This window comes from Cornus florida, unplaced genomic scaffold (assembly GCF_030987335.1).
Source record: "Cornus florida cultivar Cherokee Brave unplaced genomic scaffold, ASM3098733v1 CherokeeBrave_3.0.0_Hap2_Chr01, whole genome shotgun sequence".
Taxonomy (NCBI): Eukaryota; Viridiplantae; Streptophyta; class Magnoliopsida; order Cornales; family Cornaceae; genus Cornus; species Cornus florida.
Genome location: NW_026775571.1, coordinates 118,985,388 through 119,010,589, shown reverse-complemented (window position 1 = coordinate 119,010,589; position 25,202 = coordinate 118,985,388). Strand labels below are relative to the sequence as shown.

Genomic DNA, 25,202 nt, shown 5'->3' with positions numbered 1-25,202 from the left:
TTTGTTGTCCTTAATTATTAATTGATTAGCTAGGTACTAATGGAGAGTTTAAAGTAACTATGGTATGTAAAAACTTTTAAAGTCAGACTTCTAATAAGGAGTATAACAAACAAGTTATGTCATAATAGAAAATTACATTAAAGTCTCATACAAGTAAATGACCTTAACGTGCATTTAAAACAAGATTTAAATCATGTTATAATTCCTTAAATCGCCCACTTAAAAACTGAGCAATTACTTCCCTTCCAACCGTTAACAGTATGTGAATTGTCTAAATTTCACACTGTTCATTCCATTCCTACTGATAAGGATAAAAATAATAGGCAACTCAAAGTCAAAAGAGAAATAAGATAAGGGTAAGGGATTTATCTTACCCAAAATCTTTATGGAATCATAAAAAATATCTGGTTACCATATGTAACCAGAGTTACCATTTCTGTAAGAAGGGAACGATATCATCTTGGATCAGGGAGAATCTCGTTTCAACAACTACTACCATTAATGCTTCTATAAAAGAAATGATCAGTTAACCTAAAAAGGTACGCCATAAATTTTATATGTAATCCTTATCGGATATTAGATCGTCAAGTACTAACTTGACCGTCGGAGTGCACCCGGCCGGCACCACGCCGGTCATCACTTCTCTTGTTTTGCAGGAATCGCCACTGACTCCAGAGCGTGTAGAATTTTGGCATCAACAGTTGACGCAGTCTATGGGAACGTATATTAGTCCCAACAAATCATGGTTCGTACAAGGGAAATCTACGACAAAACTTAAAAGCAATTCAGTCCCTTTACAATATGGCTTTCTCTAAAAGAAATAGAACAGTTCATGGATTACGTGGCCAAAAGTAAGGGTACAGTTGCTCAATCAGGTAAAATTGCTGGAAAGCCCCACCCGACCGCTAGCAGTTGTTTCATCATCGCTGTTAACCGGGTAAGTTTCATGCATTACGCGTATATCAAAATATATGTCTACACTTCCTCACATGATTTAAAGAGAACAATTTTTTATGTGTTTCCAATTGTCTGCAAAATATTGTTCACCTACATAATAATGTAGTTTACCTGGGGACCCTTCGATAGAATACTACGCTTTGCGGGTACTGTTTGCAAAAAAAAAAAAAAAAGTGAGTACTATTCACATGAATAGTACCACGGGTACTGTTCACAGGGTTTTAAAAATAAAAATTTTATTTTGTGAGTACGACTCATATGAGTAGTACCCGCGGGTACTATTCACAGGGTTTTAAAAAAAAAAAAAAATCTTATTCTAGAGAACAATCGCTAGCTCCACTAATGATTTGGTCCTATGATGCTCCATGATAAGTTTTTGCCTTAATTGTACCAATTCTAATATATATAAATATGTATATATATTATCCGTTCAAACTGTACATCTGTTCTTTTATTTTTGCTTTGCTAACTTTACAAATAGAAAAAGAACATTAATGTTCCTTGCGCGTGAGAGGCAAGCTTGGGAATGGGGGTAGAAAATTAACCTCTCTTATTAAAGATACGAGCTCACGAAGCTCGGAAAAATCAGTCTTCCTTATCAAATAGATGAGCTCACGCAACTATCAAAAATTAGTCTCTCTTATTAAAAAGATGAGATGACGAAACTCACGAGGATGAATCTCCCATATTAAAAGGATAGGTTCATAAAGCTTGGAGAACCTACTCCCTTTTTAAAGGGCGAGTTGAATGAAGCTCGTAATTACCATCCCCGTATTATAAGGGATTAATATAAAAGTGCCCCGTACTATAAGGGCCTGAGCTGAATGAAACTCGTAATTGTTGTCCTCTATATTAAAAGGGGTCGAAATCAACTTGTAAAATATACTTCCCTTTTTGAAGGGCGAGCTGAGTGAAGCTCGTAAAATATATTTTCTTTTTTAAAAGGCGAGTTGAATGAAGCTCGTAATTACCATCCCCGTATTATAAGGGATTGATATAAAAGTGCCCCGTACTATAAGGGCCTAAACTGAATGAAGCTCGTAATTGTTGTCCTCCGTATTAAAAGAGGTCAAAATCAACTTGTAAAATATACTTCCCTTTTTAAAGGGCGAGCTGAGTGAAGCTCATAAAATATATTTTCCTTTTTAAGGGGTGAGCTGAGTAAAACTCGTAAATATACTTCCTTTTTTTAAAAGGCAAGCTCATTCAGCTTAAGAAAGCCTACTCCCTCCGCTCATGAAGTTCGGGCAAATCTTAAGAGATCAACCAAAAAAAAGGTCGCCCAACAATGATTAACCTAAAAAGAGATTGATTTATGCCAAAGAGATGTCACTCAAAAAAACACTTTGACATTCTTGATGCTTGACAAGCAAGCACGAGAATGGAGGGCAACTGATAAGGATAAAAATAATAGGCAACTCAAAGTCAAAAGAGAAATAAGATAAGGGTAAGGGATTTATCTTACCCAAAATCTTTATGGAATTATAAAAAATATCTGGTTACCATATGTAACCAGAGTTACCATTCCTATAAGAAGGGAACGATATCATCTTGGATCAGGGAGAATCTCGTTTCAACAACTACTACCATTAATGCTTCTATAAAAGAAATGATCAGTTAACCTAAAAAGGTACGCCATAAATTTTATATGTAATCCTTATCGGATATTAGATCGTCAAGTACTAACTTGACCGTCGGAGTGCACCCAGCCGGCACCACGCCGGTCATCACTTCTCTTGTTTTGCAGGAATCGCCACCGACTCCGGAGCGTGTAGAATTTTGGCATCAACACCTATAATGGGCTGACCTATGCAATTAGAGAGCCTAAAATCCCTTGAAATTACTTTTAAAATTGTTAGTCCAGTCCTTGAAACAATTCAGAATTCCAAACCTAGCCCAAAAAGTGCCCGGACAGCTCAAGAATGCAACCAAACGAAACCTAACCAAGAGAGCCTGCTCTTTGGTTTTTAGAGCAGGCTCTAAACACCTTAGAGCTGGCTCCCTAGCCCTTAGAGCCGGCTCTATGAAGGGGGGAGCTGGCTCCCAACTTCCTGGAGCCGGCTCTCTCCTTCCCTAAGAGCCCCGTTCCCCTTCAGCTCCGTTTCTGATCATCCGTTCCGTCTACGGTCTGTTCCTACCCTTCTATTCTTCCTTAAAACTAGTCTTACCAATCTGGTATACATCCAGTACCAACCCCCAGTCCTTAGTTTACCACAGTAAGCAATTCTTAAGCAGTCAAAGAAAGGGATAGAAGAAGACCTCAATTCAGAGACAAATACAATTGATAACAATAAGCTAATAGAATTTCCTTAAAGAGGAAGAGAGAGCGAAATGACAAAATGGGAGTAGAAAAAAATATATAATTTTTTTAAAAAAAATGAGAGAGAGAAGAGAACATGTAATTAATTATTTTAATGGAGATAGAGAAGGGAGAACAATATATACAAACAAGGCCAAACCCAGAAAATTGAATAATATATACTTGTGGGGCTGAACCCACCTTTACAAGTCCAGGATTCTCCTTGAGATTTTTGTAAGTTGATCTTAGGCACCATATATTCTAGCAAATAATTTCTCCACTTTTTTTATTTTTTTATTTTTAAGAATCCATAAAGGAAGTATCCTTAAATTTTAATGGGATTGTGGTTTACAATTGTAAACGGATAATAATTACTACAATAGCAGATAACTAAAAACCGTAGGATAGGTTATTTAGTATTGAAAGAGGTATGATAAATTGAAACCTATATCTAAGGGGAAATTTAATAGATTCAAAGCTACAGTTTCCCTATAGACTGGATAAACTGTAGGTGGGAACAACTAAAGTTTTTCTTTTAAGGAATTAAAAATTAAATTACAAGTGGATGTGAGTTGAAGAATCACTAAAATCTATAACAGGCGACATACCTTGTTTGTATACCGACGTTAAAGAAGAATCACTGCTACAAATCCAGTGACAGAGTCGCAAGGCTAAATGTGACGACCCTGCTTTTTAGGCCAGTGCGTTAGTGATGAACCGAAAGGATGATCCAATAACGGATCCGAAATGCGAAAGCGAAAACGAAAAATAAGACTCTAAGAAGTCAAAGTGACATTCCATGAGGTCGTGCAACTCAATGAGAACTGATGCGGAAGCAAAAGGTCAAAAATATAACAAATAAGCTCCCATGGGCAAAATAGTCATTTTACATAGAAATGACATCCCTAGAATGTAAATTATTCTCGAGACACATTCATGACTTCCCGTAAAGTCACGGAACTCAAAAGAAAGTAGCGGAAACAAATTACAAGAAAACCGGACAAAAATAGCCCCAAGGGCAAAATGGTTATTTATGAAAAAATATAAAATCGGGTGCTACTGAGCACACCATTGGGAAGGCAGCAAAAAATTAATCAAGTTAGACTCAAGAATCACTTGATTCGGAGTCCGGATGGAAGAGAAAAGTCAAAACAAAGTTTTGACGTCGCCGCAGCCATGAATAGTAACATGGGCAAAATGCTGAAGTTCGTGTGCCGTTTTGGGGTACTAAACGATGTTTCCTGGAAAAACACGAAGAAGAAACCCCCCTTAAAATAATTTTTCCAAGCTGACCATTTTCAAAGAAAATTTTATTTTTGACGTCAAATCCCCAAAATGCCCCTACAACAGACTTGTTCAAATAGTGAAAATGCGCACACGAAATCAGATTTTGGCGCGAGGTTTTCGGGTCTGAGATGATATTTTCTGGAAAAATGTTGTGAAGAAACCCCCCCTAAAATCACGTTTTCTATGTGACCATATCAAGACTGGAATTTATTTTTCAAAAGAAATTCCCGAAATGCCCCTAGATCAGTTTAGGCCAAAGGGTTAAAACAAAAAGCTGCCAGAACAGAGAGCGAAAACGGGCTACTAGATGAATTTTTTTGGAAAAACATGAAGAAGAAGTCCCTCCTGAAATCAAATTTTCTACCCACCTTCGCGAGAGAAATGAAAAAAACTCGCTGCAAAATGGCCAAAACGCCATCCCAAGAAATCTGGTTAAGAGAGCTAAAAAGCTGCTAAAAATGAAAACTTGAAACCCAAACTTAAAAATGGTTAGAAATGGATTCTAATAAAGGGGAAAGATGCGCATCGCCAAGACGAGCATAAAACACAAAGGTACTTCAACTTTTTAACAAAAGGAAGAAGGTTTAATTGAAAGAAGAATGGTGGCAGCCCCCTTGGGCAGCCATGGATGCTTCTGGTCGTGCTTGAAGAGAGGAGGAGATAGCTTTTTAATTTTATAACCTCCGATTTATAGAAAATCTCAAAAGGTGCCCCAAAAGGGCCCCGCCGGGTCCGGAAAAGTGAAATTTGCGAAAACGCCCTCAAATGGCAAAACTCAATGAACGAAAAAGATTCAAAATGAGAAAATATGAATAATGAAAGAAACGGCGTCAAAATCGAGTCCCGAGTAGAGAGATATGCCCCGAACAAGTTCGGCGGCAACTGGGTCTAGAAACTCTGAAACTGGAGAAAAACGACCAGAAAGAAATTCTAAGAGCACACGACTCGACGAAATATGAAAATGAATCCCGTAAGAGGATCCAGGCTCCAGAAGAGGCATTTTGCAATAACTTTCGTTAATTGCACAATGGCCCTTACAAAAAGGGTTAAGTACGAAATTGCCCTAGAATGAAAATATCTTCCAAAAGATATTTTCTTAGATGCCCCTGAAATAAAATATCTTCAAAATATATTTATGAAAAACACCCCAAGAAAAGAAAAAAGATTCTGAAGAATTGTGCATCCATACCCCTGTGGATACCGGGAGCAACCAGAGTACTTTCTTGCAAAAGTAAAGATACGTATTTTGTGGAAACCACTTAGGATGAAGGCACGTGAAGTCAAAAACCAACTCTGAGCATGAAAAGTGAGGTTGTGCCAAAAACTGACAAATGGGGAAAAGACAGAATAGGGAAAAGAATGAAAGAGGGAAAAGGACAAAAAATGAATAGTGTCCGAAAAGTGAAAATGTGGAAATGACTCGGTCCTCAAAGGAAGTTGTCAATCCAATTGAAAGAGTCTCGGAAACTATTTTCGGGCACTCGAGACGACACTATGTGACAAGAAACAGAACTCAGAAAAGAAAATTTAAACGGAAAAAATTTATCTGTAAAATTTTAGAAAAAAAGGGAAAGGAAGGAAAATGACTGGGTCGTTACAACCTACCCTCCTTAAAGGAATTTCGTCCCCAAAATTCAAAACGCACCGGAAAAGAACAGAGCAGGGACCGAACAAAAGGTCAAACGAAGGACAACTCATAAAGCACTGAAAGACAACACCAGAAGTTTCCACATCAACTGAAGGAACGCGAAACACGAACTGAGACAGCACCTCATATGAATCGGCACGTTAACTCAACGTCAGCCACCGAGAGAATCCCAAGACAACGAAACGTTGAAACACGATAAAAGGAAAGAGTGACAAGGCAGTATGAACAACGACCAGAACCCGCCCACACTTACTCGCCAGCAAGGTAGCATGACAGTATAAGGCACTAGTTCATAACATGCCCTGAACTAGGTCAACTCTGAAAAACTTATCGATACGGATGACATCAATGTCGAAAATGATCATTACCTAAAGCACTACGGAAACCAGGCATCTGCGAGAGTTGGGGTAGCTAATCCAAAACTCTGACAACAATTTCATAGGCACCGCTACGCTTAAGGCCTTAGATCTAGAAGCCACGAAGGAAAAGGAAACTGAAACGGTGTTTCCCTGGCCCACGTCCCACTCCTGCAGACAAGGACTGCGATTCTATGCTCACATGAGCCTTACTCGCATCAACGAAATAGACATGAAGGTCTCGAAACACCCAACCAAGAAAACAGACAAGCAGGTTCCCGACATAGGTCCTTACAGAATGAATTTCTCCTATCCAAGGAAAAAATTCACGAAACAAGAATACATCCAAGGGATATGATAGATCCTAAGAGACAATGTCAAAACTAGACATAAAAGTAAACAGCTAGCATGCATCATAACAATAGACTATCTACTTAAGGTGCCACATAAGTAAACAGACATGTTATCAAATCAAAACATGTTATCAAGAAGTACGTAAGTACATGGTACGATAACACACACGAGTGAAAAACGTAAGGTATGCTGACATATGTCGCATACAGTCATACTGACACAAGCACGTAGACCTGATAGAAACCCAGATCATGTTATCAAAAGCATATATACACATAAAATATGCTTAACAAATAACAGATGTCTCAAAACACCTGAGCATGTGAACATGTTATCATACAAGACACGTTATCAAGATACAAATGACATATCAAAGTAAAATAACGTGAGCATGATATGCACCCAAAACCCGTCGTCTAAGGTATTCGAACCTAGAGGCTCTGATACCACCTGTGACGACCCTGATTTTTAGGCCAGTGCGTCAGTGATGAACCGAAAGGATAATCCGATAACGGATCCGAAATGCGAAAGCAAAAACGGAAAACAAAACTCTAAGAAGTCAAAGTGACCTTCCATGAGGTCGTGGAACTCAATGAGAACTGATGCGGAAGCAAAAGGTCAAAAATATGACAAATAAGCCCCTAGGGGCAAAATAGTCATTTTACATAGAAATGACATCCCTAGAATGTAAATTATTCTCGAAACACATCCATGACTTCCCGTGAAGTCACGGAACTCAAAAGAAAGTAGCGGAAGCGAATTAAAAGAAAACCGGACAAAAATAGCCCCAAGGGCAAAATGGTTATTTATGAAAAAATATAAAATCGGGTGCTATCGAGCACACCACTGGGAAGGCAACGAAAAATTAATCAAGTTAAACTCAAGAATCACTTAATTCGGAGTCCGGATGGAAGAGAAAAGTCAAAACAAAGTTTTGACGTCGCCGCGGTCGTGAATAGTAACCTGGGTAAAATGCTGAAGTTCGTGTGCTGTTTTGGGGTACTTAACGATATTTTCTAGAAAAACACGAAGAAGAGACCCCCCTTAAAATAATTTTTCCAAGCTGACCATGTTGAAAGAAAATTTTATTTTTGACGTGAAATCCCCAAAATGCCCCTACAACAGACTTGTTCAAATAGTGAAAATGCGCACAGGAAATCAGATTTTGGCGCGGGGTTTTCGGGTCCGAAATGACATTTTCTGGAAAAAGTTTGTGAAGAAACCCCCCCCTAAAATCAAGTTTTCTATGTGACCATGTCAAGACCGGAATTTATTTTTCAAAAGAAATTCCCGAAATGCCCCCTAAAATCACATTTTCTAAGTGACCATGTGAAGACCGGAATTTATTTCCCGAAGGAAAACCCCAGAATGCCCTAAAATCATATTATGCAAAAAAAATGCGAAGTGAGTCAATTGGAAGCTCAAATCACCAACGATGAGGTTTTTCTTGAAGACGATCATACATGCAAACGTAACTTACCTATTAGGATGCGCTACAATGGTCCATGGCTTAAAAATACTGCCGACGTAAAATCCAACCCCCCAACGGCCAAAAAGGCGAAAATGAATAAGAAAAGAGAAATTTGAAAACTAAAATTATAAAAGGCTTTCAAATGACCGTTTGGCCCTTGGCTACACTTCATACGAGATTAATGAGACCTAGTAGAGATGCCGGAACATAATTTACACCACCCGATTTGAAAATGAACCCTTAAAGACTCGGTTTCTACTATTTTAGTCCAAAAATGTAATATGTGAACTAAGATGCAAAAATGAAAACTAAATGGTGTTTGGCCCTTGGCCACACCTCACATATAGAAAATGAATGCTAAAGGATGAATTATATACACAATGCACACACCGGTGCGAAAATTGACGTATTGAAACCCAAGTTTTCAAGCTTTTCTCATTAAAGGCAAAATTCTACATATTTTAATATACATGGATTACAAATGAAGTTTGGCCCTTGGCCACATATCATATACATAGAATGAATACCAAAAAGTGTGCTTAAGCACATAATATAAGTTTGGAATCAAATATACACATTTGACAAAATGGCTACAAATGGCATTTCAAGCCAACCTTCACGAGAATGGAAATATTCAAGTCCACAAATCATCAAAGCATAATGAGAATCTCAACATTGATTCCTGTACCTGAAAAGTGTCTCCACTACGTGGGTGAGTAACATAAAGCTACTCGTAGAAGATGAGCATGCATCGACCTAGCATTTTACAATTTTATCACCTTATGGTGAAACATGTTAAAGGGGTTCATGCCACCTAACGTCTATATCAAAATGAGACTCAGGAAGCATCTTAAGCTACCTTAGAGTGTTTCTAGCATAAATCACATCATTTATGTATTTCGACAACATAGAAACATGTTATACAAAGCAATAAGATATAGATTCTCAAAGTCATCAACTTAAAACCTAAAATACGAAAACAACAAGAGTGAGTCATGCCGTCTGTGTTTAAAATGAATCTATAGGATCATTCCTAAATTACATTTGAACATCAAAGCACAAATCATGATATCGATACAATTTAACTAACATTGGAACTTCTAATATAACGCATAAAACATGATTTCTCAAAGTTAACATCTTGCAGCTTAAAATGGTAAATCAAACAAAGAACAACAAGTTACGATATCATCTAGTTATCAACTTGAAAAGAAATGTGAAATCAATCAAAGTGGATACTTGGACGTCACGCCAGATCAGACCGACACCATAATTACTTTAGGGTTACTAGCCCATGGGTAAGCTCCCTATGTGCGCACTAAACTATATAGATGGACAATCTCCCGTACTGGAACTAAGTCCTAGCCGTTGCCAAACAACGACATCCCCAAGTTTCCAAAATCAACAAGTTGTGCAACAACGTATATATCAACATGTATATACAAGATATCAACTATCTACCAAGCACAACCAAATTTGGAAACACATACAATACATGTACTAAGTCCACAACTATTATGGCATGACAAATGTCGAATCTTCAGTGTGCGATTCGTTATACGTTATAACAATATCTTTCAACATTGAAAACATAAGCTCATGAATTTAAATATAACAACAATGTTATCAAATGCTCAAATGTAACCAAGTGAATACACAACAAGTCTAAGTCCATAATTTAAACATAGAAACAAATTCCAAGACGCAATTAAATTCATGGAACAATTAGATAGAATTTAATTAAATAAACACAATTAAATTCTCTAGATTCTAATTCAATTCCAAATAATCTCAAATTAATACATATTAAAGGACATAGCATGGTCATCACCTATATCCATTCTAAAACTCAATTAGGTTGTTAGAGTAATAAAGTGAATTTTTTATTAAATCATGCTAATTTAAATCCCAAGGTTCTAAAGCAACTTCGAATGGTCCCAAATTACTATATGTTAGTAAACAAGTCATGGTCATTACAAATATCAAGTTAAAAACTTAATTAAGTCAAGGGAACCATTAAATAGATTTTAATTAATCCTTTTAATTAAAATCTCTAGATTTTCAAACTCATCTAAATGTTCTCAAATTAACATATGTTAGGGAACATGCCAAGGCCTATTGTAATATCACATTATAAGCTTATTTCATGCAAGTTACAGATATGTAAATTTAACTTTCACCAAAGAAAAATATTAAATAAAAGTTGCAAATTTCATTCAAATGATTCCAATTTAATATATGTTAACAAGTATACCAAGGCCTAAATTACTAGCATGCCACACTTTAATTCCAAGTTGTATATCATCATGAGGATTAAATCTCAAACAAAGAAATTAATTAAATGAAAGGTTTCAAAACCTAATCAAATATTATAGATTTAATATATATGAAAGTATATGGCATGCACATCAAGAATATCAAGTCGGAATTTCAAAGAAATGAATAGTGCACTTGGAGCAAATTAATTAATCAAATTAATTAATAATTACTAGATTTCAAAACATCTCCGATTACTTTCACTTTCACATATGTTGAAGAGTGTATTAAAGCCTAACATAATATGCTAACACATATTGATTTTAAGCTAGATAAGGCCACATGAATTAAATATTTACTCAAGAAAAATATTAAATAAAATCTTCATTATTTGTCCAAAAATTCTCAATTTAATATATGTCAATGACCATATCAAGGGGTAATATAATTCCATACCACATGTTTAAACAAAGCTATAATCAACCGGGAAAATCAAATCATTCACAAGAAAAATAAATAATAAAATCTCTAGATTTGTTACCAAAGCATGTAAATAAGTTGCATAAACATCACTAGCATACAATATAACAAGAATAATAACCTATAACACCCCCTACCTCTATTTGAGATGGAAATCTCAAATCCCCACCGAAAGAAAAGTGCTCCAACTCTGACGATACCGAAGGGTTTTGTCGGGGACAACATGGTGAACACGAATACCAAGGAAGCCCTATGAAAATCCAAACTTGAACTTGAAACCCAAACTTAAAAAGGTCAGCAATGGATTCTAATAAGGGCGAAAGATGCGCATCGCCAAGACGAGCATAAAACACAAAGGTACTTCAACTTTTTAACAAAGGGAAGAAGGTTTAATTGAGAGAAGAAGGGTGGCAGCCCCCTTGGGTAGCCATGGATACTTCTGGTTGTGCTTGAAGAGAGGAGGAGATAGCTTTTTAATTTTATAACCTCCTATTTATAGAAAATCTCAAAAAGTACCCCAAAAGGGCCCCGCCGGGTCTGGAAAAGTGGAATTTGAGAAAACGCGCTCAAACGGAAAAACTCCGTGAACAAAAAAGATTCAAAATGAGAAAATATGAACAACGGAAAAAACGGCGTCAAAAATCGAGTCCCGAGCAGAGAGATATGCCCCGAACAAGTTCGGTAGCAACCAAGTCCAGAAACTCTGAAACTGGAGAAAAACGACCAGAAAGAAATTCTAAGAGTACACGACTCGACGAAATGTGAAAATGAATCCCCTAAAAGGATCCAGGCTCCAGATAAGGCATTTTGCAATAACTTTCGTTAATTGCACAATAGCCCCTACAAAAAAGGTTAACTGCGAAACTGCCCCAGAATGAAAATATCTTCTAAAAAGATATTTTCTTAGATACTCCTGAAATAAAATATCTTCAAAAGATATTTATGAAAAATACCCCAAGAAAAGAAAAAGATTCTGAAGAATTGTGCATCCATACCCCTATGGACACTGGGAGTAATCAGAGTACTTTCTTGCAAAAGTAAAGATACGTATTTCATGAAAACCACTTAGGATGAAGGCACGTGAAGTCAAAAACCAACTCCGAGCATGAAAAGTGAGGTTGTGCCAAAAACTGACAAATGGGGAAAAGACAGAATAGGGAAAAAAACGAAATAGGGAAAAGGACAAAAAGTGAATAGTGTCCGAAAAGTGAAAATGACTCGGTCCTAAAAGGAAGTTATCAATCGAATTGAAAGAGTCTTGGAAACCATTTCCGGGCACTCGAGACGACACTATGTGACAAGAAACAGAACTTAGAAAAAAAAATTTAAACGGAAAAAATTTATCCGTAAAATTTCAGAAAAAAGTGAAAGGAAGGAAAATGATCGGGTCGTTACACTAAAGTTAGGAGATATCTTCTCAATACCTATATGCATAACAGATCATTAAACTCATATAATCATAACATGTATATATGTATTTTCATTTACAGGACTGAATGATAAGAGATTTTTCAAAATCAAATCAAAAGCTTAAATTGCAAAACTAAATTATTTAAAAAGTATTAGAATTGAGAAGAACAAACGACAAATTGTGAAGTGCTTAAGAAATATAATTCAAGAATTGAAACTTATAGAGATTTAAGGGCTTCAATCTATTGTTAATGGAGAAAATAGCAGGCCGCGGCTTTGGAAATTGGAAACGTTGAAGTGTAAAATACTGTTGGAATATCTCTTACAGATACTCGCATAATGCTCTGAGATAATCCTGATCATCGGATTCTATGGATATATTTGTTAGAGGATAGCACATAAAACAAAGATAAATCTGTAGTTTTTGAGAAAAAAGAGGCGCGTTAATATATTTGGTCGTGAATTTTTTTGTTTTTGATTAGGGATCGGATACTGGATTTAATCAAGAGATCAAGGAAACTAAGAAAACTGAGGAGAGATTGGGGGAAGAAATAATATGCGCGCACAGGACCTGTTTTCCTTTTTGGGTTATTTTACTAATAAAATAGCACCGTGTAAAATAATATTTTTAGGAAAAAGTATTGTCGTATTGCAAAACTTTCAAAGGGACGAAAACATTCGTGGCTAGAACAAACTAGTTACCAAGTTTAGATCCCTCCAAGGAGCATGAAAGAGTGCTAAATTCCCGCCAAACGATTATCGACAAATTTTGTTGTTAGTTGCTAAAAACATACACTAATGGTGACAAAAAAATATTTGGTCACTAAAAGACAACTTTTGCTGACCAAATATATTTGTTCAATAGAACTTCGTCACAAAAGCTCCATTTTGTTGTAGTGGTTTGAATCATTTAAAAACTCGGTATTTACATAAATTAGTGGGAAAAAAATATAAGTTGGATGCACAGTACTCCCATCTCTCTCTTTTGGAGAAGATAAATGAACTATGCATTAACATATTTAGTCCCATTTATAATATAAGGGGTATTTTGGTCTACTTATGCATAACTGTTTTGTTATTTCATGACACTTGAAAGGTAATAGGGTTTTTTAGACTTAGTTGATGGGTATTTTGGTTACTTCAGCCATTTTTTACAAAAATGATTAATTTATGTACAGAATGGAGGTTTTTGCAAAAATGGGCAAACCTCAAGGGGACACATTGCAAAAAAAATGGCAAACCTCAGGTTTAGTTGCAATTATGCCAAACCTCAAGGGAGGTCATTGTAGTTTACCCAAGAAAAAAGATAGCCTTTTGCCCGGGGTGGTAATTGATATTCGCGGGTTATAATCGGATCATGTGACTAAGAGTATTCTATTAAATAGCTCAATCAAACAAAGAATAATAAAAAAATATAAATTTCAACCAAATTATAGAACACAAGTTTAGATATTTTGTAACTTAAATATAAATTTATTTATGACATGTAAAGTTAAACGAGTATAAACGGATTACGCGGATTGAACTACATCAACCCAAACACGACACGATTAACTAAACGAGTTAATCGTGTCAACTCGTTTACAATCCAAACCCATTTAAAATCAACCAAAATCTATTTAACTCGTGTTATGTTCGAATCGTGTTGGTGAATCGTGTCAAACTTTAACACCCCTACCTATGCCCTACTTGTTTTTTTGTTACCATTCTATTCACATTAATTCGTTATGAGGACCATTTTTCTAAGTCATTAAGTTATTATACGTTGACCAGAACAAAGAAGTACACTTGGGCATTAGCTCAAATAATATCATTTCCCTTTTAAAGAAATTTTGAGTGTTAGCATAACTTTAGTAATATGTTTGATAGATTTTGACTCATTTTTAGTCTTGGAAGAGGATAGATTTTAACGTATTATCAGACTAAAATATTATGGAAAATTATACTAGGGCCGATTATTTTGACAGATTTGTGAGACCGATGCATACGTGGCTTGCCACGTCATGATGTCAAAAGCCATCCCTACTGTTGTCTGGTTTTCTCTTTCCTCTAGGTCTCGTTCATCTTCACCATTTTCTTTGCATCAATATAATCTAAGCCATACGGTGGCTCTCTCTCACTCTCATTCCTCTGGTGGAACCCTCTCATCTCTCTTCCTTCTCTTTCACGTGGCAGAGAATCCATAGGAGAAAATTGTATGAAAGATAACCAGTGACAAAGATAGGTCCGGTGTTTTCGGACCTCACCGACGCCGAATTAGTTCTTTGGGCATGCAGCACTAGTGCGATCCACGTAGATGAAGGAGGAGAGGACGTCGGTGTTGTTGTTAGTGGGAATTGGTGACGTCGGTGTCGCCGGAGGAAAGAACACGGTCGTTAAGCTACTGGAGATTCACTTGCTGGGTTGAATGGTTTCTGGTGTTAAGGATCTTGCAAGAGATTATCGATGAATTTTGATCCACCAACGCCGCTGTTGAGAGTGTGGTGTCGATGTGTTGACCCTCACAGTGGTGAAATAGAACATCGACCAAGGTGATGACTTTGGAAACTCACCCGGCACTTGACTTGACTTGGATAGCGCCGGAGGTGAGTCGACGGAAGCAAATGAGTCAGGCGTGTGGTGGGCGTGTAGGCACGTGATCTGGAGGAAGAGGACACGTGAAGTGCTGTGAGTCGTGTGTTGAACACACGTGTTGCAAACAGCACCGACGATGTTGTAGTTGATGCTGATGGAGTAAGGTCTCGTAAATCGGTGTTAGGAGATGGCGTGCAAAGAAAATCCATAGTGTAAAGGCACGAATCGAAACACGTTGCCACGGTTGCAAGCAATGCAGAACGGTCTCCTTAAGATGGTGAAGTCAACGGCAACTGATGAGGGAAGAAACAAAACAGAGGCAACTGAGGAGGGAAGAAGCAAGACATGTTTTTCTTTTTTTAAGTTGGTTGTCAGGTGGGTTGTCACGTGGATTTTGCCAAAACAATCTGTCAAAATGATCGGTCCTCTATCGCTACCCAAATATTATATATAAAATTTTAATACTTAAATTTGATATAATATGGTGAAAGCTTGATGAGGAGATTTGCAAATTAATTTTGTAAAATTTGTTATGCAAAAATGGATGCATAAGCATTACCTACCACTCTAGCTATTGACAAATTTGAACTTGTGCAATAGACAATTTAGTGCACAGTAAAATGTAGAGTGTTAGTTAGTGGTGGACATCTGATTAATACACCCACGGATTAGTGACGGATTCAAAAAAATCATATTCTAAACTTACGGATTGAACTGTTAAAAATTTGATCCGAGAGTCCGATCCGTGAAATATATATATATATATATATATATATATTTAAAAAATATATATTAGTTAATGATAATTTAATGTACTCTAAGGATGTCTTAGTTAATAATTATTTAAATATATGTATTAATATTACTAAGTTAAAATTTTATATATTGAGTTAGGGTTAAAAGATAAATAAATACTAAATAATATTATTTATATAATAATAATAATATAAATAAAATCTAATCCGCGGATCCAATTCGATTCGATCGCTTATTACACGGATCTAATCTGATTCGAGGGATAACGGATCGAGGGCGAATTAATATTTTTCTAATCTGTTAGGAGCGAATTGAATTAAAATTAATGTCAAATTCGATCCGATCCTATCAGCCAACTCGGGAACCCAAATATTTGTATTACTTAGTGATCATTTCACTAGCAGAATAAACCTCCCACGTTAGAATGATGTCCAACCTTTCACTGCGGTGCAGGGAATCCAGGTTCTTAAATGGCGAGCAGTGAAAGTAATTAAACTCCAAGTCACAATTTGTCCCTTTTGTTGTGTGATTATCAGAATTATGCCTGTTTGCTGCGACATTTTGGAGGACAACCGAGGAAATAAGATATCATCAACGCCTTACTGTTAGAGGTCAATTTTAGGGTGCATGGGTTGAGCTGCATTGAGTTAGTCCAAGTTTGTTTTGATTGGGTCAGCCCACTTGAATTTCACCTTCCAAAATGTTTCTTAACTAATATGGTATCAGTAATTTCGAAATTAAAGAAAACATGGATGATCTTTTAGGGCCTTTTTGGTATCCGTAAATATTTTACGTTTTTGTTGTAAAGTTTTATTTTTTTATTTTTAATAATTTCTTGTAGAGTTTTTTAAATAGTAATTCATGTTTGGTAACATCTATTTATTATATGAATTTTAAAAACAAAAATAAAAAAAATGTTTAGTAAAAAAATATTATAAGTTTGAATAATATTATAATGAATTGTTGCATGTTTGATTTTTGAATTTTTTTTTTTTTTTATTAGGGGTAGAGAAAATACCACTAAACCAAAAGGTACTTGGTGCCATTATTTATTTTACCGTAATTATTACGGCGCAAACACATGTAAAATACTAAAAATACTATAATGGTGTTCGACTTTGGACCACTATTTGCTAAGGGTTTCGGCAATAAAATAAAATATTATTTGATAAAAAATACATAAGTGAATGGTGAGTGAGTGTTCGAGTTTCAAAAGGGGTTCCTTACCATTGACCAAAAAAAAAAAAAAAAGATATGTCCACACCAGAAACACACCAAAAAAACACACGCCAACCAAGGCTGCGTTTAGTAACCAGAAACGTTTTCTGTTTTCTGTTGTCAGTCCCTAAAAAGGCAAAACAAAAACAAAAAACATGTTTAATAATAAATTTTTATTTTTCTATAACAGAAAATGTTTTCCATTTTTGTAAAGAAAGGAGGAAACATAAAAAAAAATGTTTATCATGTTTTCAACACTATCAAGCAAAAATGTTTTCACTAGTATTATTACATGTGCATGGTTCATTTCAAATAAAATGTATGTTATTCATGTTATATACTAAGGGTCAAGTGCAAAAAAATCCCTGAAATATGCTTACAGTGCATATTACACCTCTCATTTGCAAAAAACACCCCTTAAATTTAAATTTGGTACAATTAGGTCCCACTCACACATTTAAAACTTAAATTGACCAAAGTACCCTTACTAAAACATTTTATTAAATATATAAAAATAATATTTTTTTATTTATAAAAAGACCAAAAAGGACACACTAAAGTAGTGACGTCATTTTGCAAGTTGCACACCCATTTTCATTAAAACTTTAAACCATTTTTCTAATTCATTTGCATCATCACTGCCTCACGTTTTTAAGAGAGCGACCACAAACCCTAACGGGTTGCAATCGCAACCTCATGTTCTTGATACCAGAAACCCTAGATTTATTCTCATCATCACAAGGAGGGGTCACGTTCTATAGAGAGAAACCAGAACCCTAGCCTTAGGTTGCGATCGTGATCACGATCTTCCATTGCAAACCAAAAACCCTAGCCTTAAGTTCCATTGACCCTAAACGTATAAATCGTTTAAAGATCGAAGGTTGGTTCGTGTCCTTCTGCAAAACCTGAATGTAAGTTCTTTGTAACCCTTATTTATCTTTCTAGTTTATTTATGTCCATATGATTTTTCTCTCGTTAAGGATTTTAATTTCTTCTCTGTTAGGGTTTTTTTTCCTTCTTTGTTAAGGTTTTATTTCCTTCTCCGTTAAGGTTTTTTTCCTTCTTTGTTAAGGTTTTATTTCCTTCTCTGTTAGTGTTTTAATATATGTGATTTATTGATGGGTATTTTTTTCTCTCTCTATTAAATCACCGCACTACATTTCCTTTGTTAAGGTTTTTTTCCTTCTTTTTTTTTTTTCCTTCTCTGTTAGGGTAATTTTCCTTTTTTGTTAAGGTTTTTTTTCCTTCTTTGTTATGGTTTTTTTTTTTTTTTTTTAGAGTTCTAATATATGTAATTTATTGATGGGTATATTTTTCTCTCTCTATTAAATCACCGCACTACATAAGGTTTTTTTCCTTCTCTGTTAGCACCACGATTTATTTTTACTTATCAAAAAAAAATTTTTTTTTTTTTTTTTCCCCTTCTCTGTTAGGGTATTTTTCCTTCTTTGTTAAGGTTTTTTTTCCTTCTTTCTTATTTTATTTATTTTGCCCTCTATTAGAGTTTTAATATATGTAATTTATTAATGGGTATTTTTTTCTCTCTGTTAAATCACCACACTACATTTCCTTCTCTATTAAGGTTTTTTCCTTTCTCTTTAGGATAATTTTCATTCTTTGTGATATATGTTAGGATTTCTATATATCTATTTCTCTCTCTACAATATGTCTATAAAGTTAAGCTTTTATTTTTTTATTTTGTAATTGACTGATTGAATGCTACGTCGACTTTGTTTTTTTTCCTTTTGACTTTGTGAATATGATTGATTCTGTGATCCATATTACAGTGGTTTTTTTTTTCCTTATTTGTTAGGGTTTTTGTTTCAATTTTTTTTCTGATTGCTTTTGTGATCCCCAGCATAGCATATTGATTGCATTTATGGTCCCCAGCATAACAGATTATTTTATATATATATATATATTTATTTACTATAAGTTGTCAAATTGGCTATTTCTATCTTCATTCAATACATTTTTGGCATTTTATATGTTTGTGTTGTTTGTTTATGTGGTTAAGAGTTGCTAGTTTTCATAATGGTGGACCACGTAGCCTAAAAAGTTAAGGGTTTTTTTTTTTTTTTTTTTTTTGTCTTTGAATAATTATTCCAAGCACACTACGACTTTATTGTTTATTGCTACATATTATTCTTTATTATACATGTATATTGACTTTAATATTGCATGTCTATAATAACTTTATTATTTTTTAATTTCCACATTGTTCTTTATTGTACATGTATACTAATTATCTTTTTTAGTGTCCATGCCATGCATATTGTTTGACGGATCTATAGATCCCGCTTTGATATGCATGGATAGTTTTAGAGTTTACTCATTGTTAGTGGTGTTGTGTACTTTGTAACTATTTAGTAGATGGAGACAAGTCATTTCATTCATCTCCATCATTCGGGTAATTTCGATAAGCGTAACAAGTATGTTGGAGGTGACTTGGAGCTGTTTGATAATGTGGACAGTGATACAATGTCATACATTGAACTTCAAGGCATGCTCAAAAGCCTTCATTTGAATGCATACAACAAGATTTTTTACATGGATTCTATCCATGGACATTTATTACAAGTTTTTAATGACCTAAGTGTGATGGCTATATTTGAGACATACAAAAATATTCATTTATGTCAGCAAACCAAATGAAGAGGATAATGAAGCTATTAGATCATTACTTGTTGGCCAGTTTGCAGGGACTATTGATGGATTTTGGTATCTCAGCAACATATGCAGAACTGTGTTAGGTATGACTTAAATTAGTATAACAATTACTTTGTGTATGATGGTGAAAATAGTAATACTTTTGAAGTTGCTGAAACTAGTATTACTTTTTGTATAGGCTGACTAGGATGACTTGTATAGGCTTGCTTACTTTTTGACTAGGATGATTTGTATAGACTTGCTTACTTTTTCATTAGGATGACTTGATGATGAAAGTGGTTCTACATGAGTTTTTCTTTTTTTTCTTTTTTTTTGCTGTTGAAAGTGGTACCTTTACTGAAGGTGAAACTGGATTTTGTTTAGGATAATTATTTTGGTAAATTAATTATTCCAGTTCCTTCAAGTTTATGAAGGTGCATTGGACGTTTTTTTTTTTTTTTTTTTTTTAGTGAATGGTTATTAATAAGGTATTCATTGGTATGGTTGAATGGTTTGATAAATATGGCATTGGTATAGTTGAATGATTTGATATATATGGTTTGTACTGATTGAATGGTTGATGAATGACAGGTTAGATGAATGAATTGACATGGTTGAATGTTTAGAGATGACAGTTTTTCATTCATATGGTTGAATTATTAAAGTTAAATGCAATATTTCATGAACAAATTCACAACAGAAACTAAAATATAAGCATGCAATATAGGAAGTCAAATAAGATATTCACATCGCTATCTTAAGAAATACAATACAGGTAAAGAAGCCAAAGAGAAAAATGCCAAACAAACCACAACATATTCCACCAACAGTAGTACCGAAAGCTGAACTTCAGCAGTTTTTTTTCACTTCTTTTCTCAAGTTTACTATCATATTTTCTAATTCCAATAACCTTTCTTCCTTCACATTCATGGGTGCCTTTAAAATTCTTGTTGATGTTTTAGCTCGTTGCAACTCTTACACATCTGTTATAAGATCCCAAACTAATTTACGGTAGCACTCAGGCAATTCTTCATCTTTCCACCTTAAAAAACCACATGAACCAGTTTTATAGTTTGCACAACCATAAAACCTTTTACCTAGATTTCTCTCTATATTTGAAATCCTCAAAGGACTTTTAACTTTACAATGGTAGTAACATTATTTCCCTTTCCATATGAGTAAGAACGACTTCTTGAGGTTGAAAATTCCATATAATATTATTGTATGTATGCCTCTAGCTGGAAAAAAAATAGAGAGAGAGAGAAAAAAAAAAATACAATGCTAAAGAGAGACAAATGTTAGAGGAAGTATAGAGAGAGAAAACACTAAAGGGGTATATATAGAGAAAAAAAATAAATATATATATATATAAATTATATAAGGTAATGTGCACAAAATACCCATATATTATGAGATTTATAGCATATATACCCCATTGAATATTTTGGGAAAATCGAGTAAAAGGGCAAAATAGGTATTATAGCAATAATTTATGTTAGATTTCTGACGGAGGGGTAATTTTGCACAATTTCAAAAGATTAGGAGTGTTTATTGCACACTTTTTTAAATACGAGGTAAAAGTGTTACGAAAAGTATACCTTAGGGGTATTTTCTACACTTCCCCTATATACTAATATACTAATGCTACATATTGAATACTAATAAAAATATATTTTTAATATATAATTGTATTTATATTACATATTAGTGTAAATTATTTTTTATTTAACAAAAATATATTTTTAAAATATAATATATTATATAATAGTGTAAATTATTTTTGGGACAAAAAAATTATGATTTATTATATATTTATTATTTATTTTATATAATATTATGCAACAGATATAATATATTATTAAATTTCATATCTATATTATATTATATTATAGTTATATTATTTAATATTATTTATTTATTATAATATAATATATTTTAACGTATATTATTATCTTATAATAAATGTATAGATAATGCATATACATGTACTTATATACATAATTGGTGAGAGTGTTTTTGTCCTAATATATCTTATTTTGTACTTATGTATTGAGTATTATTAAATATTTGTTATAATTTATTATCCTGTATTGATATTTTAAATATTTGTGAAATAATTAAATTGCATACATATTAAAGGTTTTTTTTTGTACTAATGAAAAAAATTAAAATTAATTTTTAAAATAAAATAATTAAAAAAACATTATGTAAATCTATAACAAATATGTATTATTAAACATTATTTTTTGCTTATTGTCACCCAAGAAAAAAAAATTATATTTCTACTTCCTTGTGACTGCAAATAAAAAAAAAAAAAAACAAAAAAGTTACTAATCCAACCCCAAACTTCTGTTAAGAATGAAGATGTATTTTTAGCTTTCGGGCTTTCTTTTGGGCTGGTCCCAATGCTTTTTGCTCTTTTGGGCATTCAAGGCTTCGGCCTTTGTAAATTGTAAAAGTATCAACGATCAGGTTTGAAAGCATCCAAAAATTATATGCCATATATTTATGTGTGTGCAGTTCAGTTGTCACAACAGTTGTGCAAAATCTGTCCAAACAAAAAGTATGTACTTTTGGTTTTTTTGAAATGTTAAGCAACACACACACACACACCACAAAATTTTGTTTAGTATAACTATTTCTCCCAGTCTCATAAACTTGTAGTGATCTCACAATTCGGGCAACCTCTACTTCTAGGCAACACACAAGAAGCCTTTTGATCGTCTCTTGTCTTTTTGGGCACAAATCTGAAAAGATTTTTTGAGCTTCCACATTTTCTAATTAAAATTAAACAAGAATATATTCCACACTAAAGATATAAAACAAAAATTTATTGGATAAAACCTCGCAAACTAAAAATAATAAAAAGTTTATGTGGTTCAGAAATCAAGCAATATCTTCCAAAGAAGGTACTACTAATTTTCAACAACTAGTTCATAAAAGTGGTGCTCCACCCCCAAGAAAAACCACAATTGCATCTACATTTCATTCTACACATCCGCCCTACCAAAATGGTATATTTATTAAGTAATTCACTGCAGCATACCCTTCTCAATCGATCCAATTATTAGGTATGAACAGTCTCCCCTGTTTCTGCAGCAGCAAGAATGAGCTCTGGTTGTATGCTTCCCACTTCTCCTCTGTATGTCCCGTCCAGCGCATTCGGCTGCCCCAATGCCCTCAATGCCAGGTGGGCCGCCTTCTGGCCCGATATCATCATTGCTCCAAATGTTGGACCCTGTTCATTCAATTTGTTAGGACCAAACAATATCAATTATGTGACAAGAAATATTACAGAGATTATCTTAGAAGTATCATATGGGTTTTTATGTCTTACTAAGTATTTACAACAAGAAAAAAAAAAAAGAAAAAGAAAAAAAATTGATATTTAAGACCTAAAATACTATGTGAAGTAAACATATGTTAGAGGATAAAAGAGTGTTTTAGGCCTAACTTATCTTTCAGAGTAAGCCAGAGTTAATGTGAGATTAAGTGCTTACAATAATTAATGGTTGTATTTCAATCATGGACCGTTATTGTTGTAGGACCACACCAGAGGATGATGGTCTAGAATTGTTAATATTCTACCAGATTTTCTCTAAAACTAGTAACATAAACCTTGAATTGCAATATAATGAAAAAAAAAATTAGAACAAATTAATTACCATTCTTGGAGCTCCGTCAATTTCAGCTACTTCCATGCCCGTAACGATCATACCGGGTACGACCTCCCTCGTGAGCCGAACTATGGCATCCTCTGCCGTATTCATGTCGAGGGCCTTCATCCCCGGCACGCTATCTATCATTCCTATGGTCTTCAGCCTCTTAACACCCGTAGCTCCGAACGGACCGTCATGGCCACAAGAACTGACCACCACTTTTGCTTCCATGACATTGGGGTCCATGCAGGACTGAGTATCATGGTTCATGGAAACCAACGCCCAATTGGTGACAACGCCCGACACTCTCTCACCTTTCACGATCAAATCCTCGGCCGCGACCGCATTGAAGAGCTTCACGTTCGGCCTGGCCAAGAGCTTGCTCATGATGGTCGAAGTGAACAAGGCGGCATGCTTGATGACAACGTAGTTGTCTTGCTCGTCGTACTCGATTTCGAGCTCGTCCAAGAATCTATGAGCCGGTTTACGCACCACCATGGCCGAGAAGAGCTGGCCGCCGAGCCACGCGCCGCCACCGGGGCTTACGGATTGCTCAATGATGGCAACACGGATGGAGGGGTTCTTGCTGAGCTCGTAGGCGCAGGAGAGACCGGCGGAGCCAGCGCCGACGACGACAACGTCGGTGTCTGCATGGCTGATCATGTCCATCATGTAACGGCGGGTCATTTCACGTGCAACGGTTGATTCTTTGATGGGGGCGAACTTAAAGGATTGGAGGTCGTATGGTGGTGGTGTGGGGGTGGAGGACATGGTGATTGAGAGGTTTTGTGGTGAGGAGTTGATGGGTTGGACACGAGATGAGATGGTGGGTGAGCCATGGAAGGATGATTTGTTATCAAAGAAAGATGGTTTAGGGTTTGAGGAAAGAGAAGATGCGAGAGTGGTGGCCATGGTTGCCATTCAATTGTTGATGTGTGTTGTGTATTATCTTGTAAGGGTTTGTGGATGAGTAAGACTAAATGATTTGGGATGAGTATATATGTAGAAGATCGAGGGTGCGAGGGACTAGAAATATCTGTTGAAAATATCTTGATGTGGGACACTTCAACCGGATAGGATCTGAAAGGTTCAAAATATTTATTTATTTATTTATTTCAGACCAGTAAACATCACGAGAGTTACAAGGATTTTTTTTTTAAGGAGTCGAGATGCTGTGCCTAACTCATCCTAGTCTTTGGATTATAACATAATTATTAATATAATTCAGCTGAGAATGCGATTGAAATTCCCGCCGGTGCAAAGGGATTGGGTCTCAAGAGTCTCAGCAAAAGGGTGCCGTTTAAGGTGCACAACATGGAACCAATGCGATTCAAGGCCATAGCCAAATAATAATTAACAATGTTTATTTAAAAATTATACCTTTTCACTATTTAAAGATGCAAAGTTACTAATTAGATTCTTGTATTTTATTTGCTAAAGTATCTTTTTTAAGATAATATAATTAGTCCATTTAATTTATTTTATGACATATATAGCTGATACAAGATATGATTTTATTAATTTTAACTTTGAAAAACTTTTTTTTTTTGTTGCAGCACCAATTAAATGTATTGTTAACAATATTCTTTTTATGTAATTAAACATTTCTTTTACAGTGGTTGTTTCTATTTTTAAAATTTATTTTAAAACTTTTAGTTCTAAAACTAAATCTAAACTATCAATATTAAAATTAAAGTAGCCATGTTATAGAAAGAGTTCTAAATATACATTCAGGAAATAATATGTAATGATAGATGAGAAAAAAAAAAAAAAAAAAAGTCTAATAAGGATAGAAATTAAAGACTAATTTGGTGTGCATCAATGGAAT

The 25,202-nt window shown here is 34.7% G+C and overlaps 1 protein-coding gene across 1 annotated transcript; it reads right to left on the bottom strand.

Moving 5' to 3' along the window:
• Nucleotides 1-22,531: 22,531 nt before the first annotated feature.
• LOC132266927 (thiamine thiazole synthase 2, chloroplastic) lies at nt 22,532-24,358 on the bottom strand. The gene is made up of 2 exons (XM_059767945.1): nt 23,381-24,358; nt 22,532-22,953 (listed from the first exon to the last, which is right to left on the bottom strand). The coding sequence occupies exons 1-2, from the start codon at nt 24,293-24,295 to the stop codon at nt 22,783-22,785; spliced, it is 1,086 nt and encodes a 361-aa protein (XP_059623928.1). The 5' UTR covers nt 24,296-24,358; the 3' UTR covers nt 22,532-22,782.
• Between the last annotated feature and the right edge of the window lie 844 nt (nt 24,359-25,202).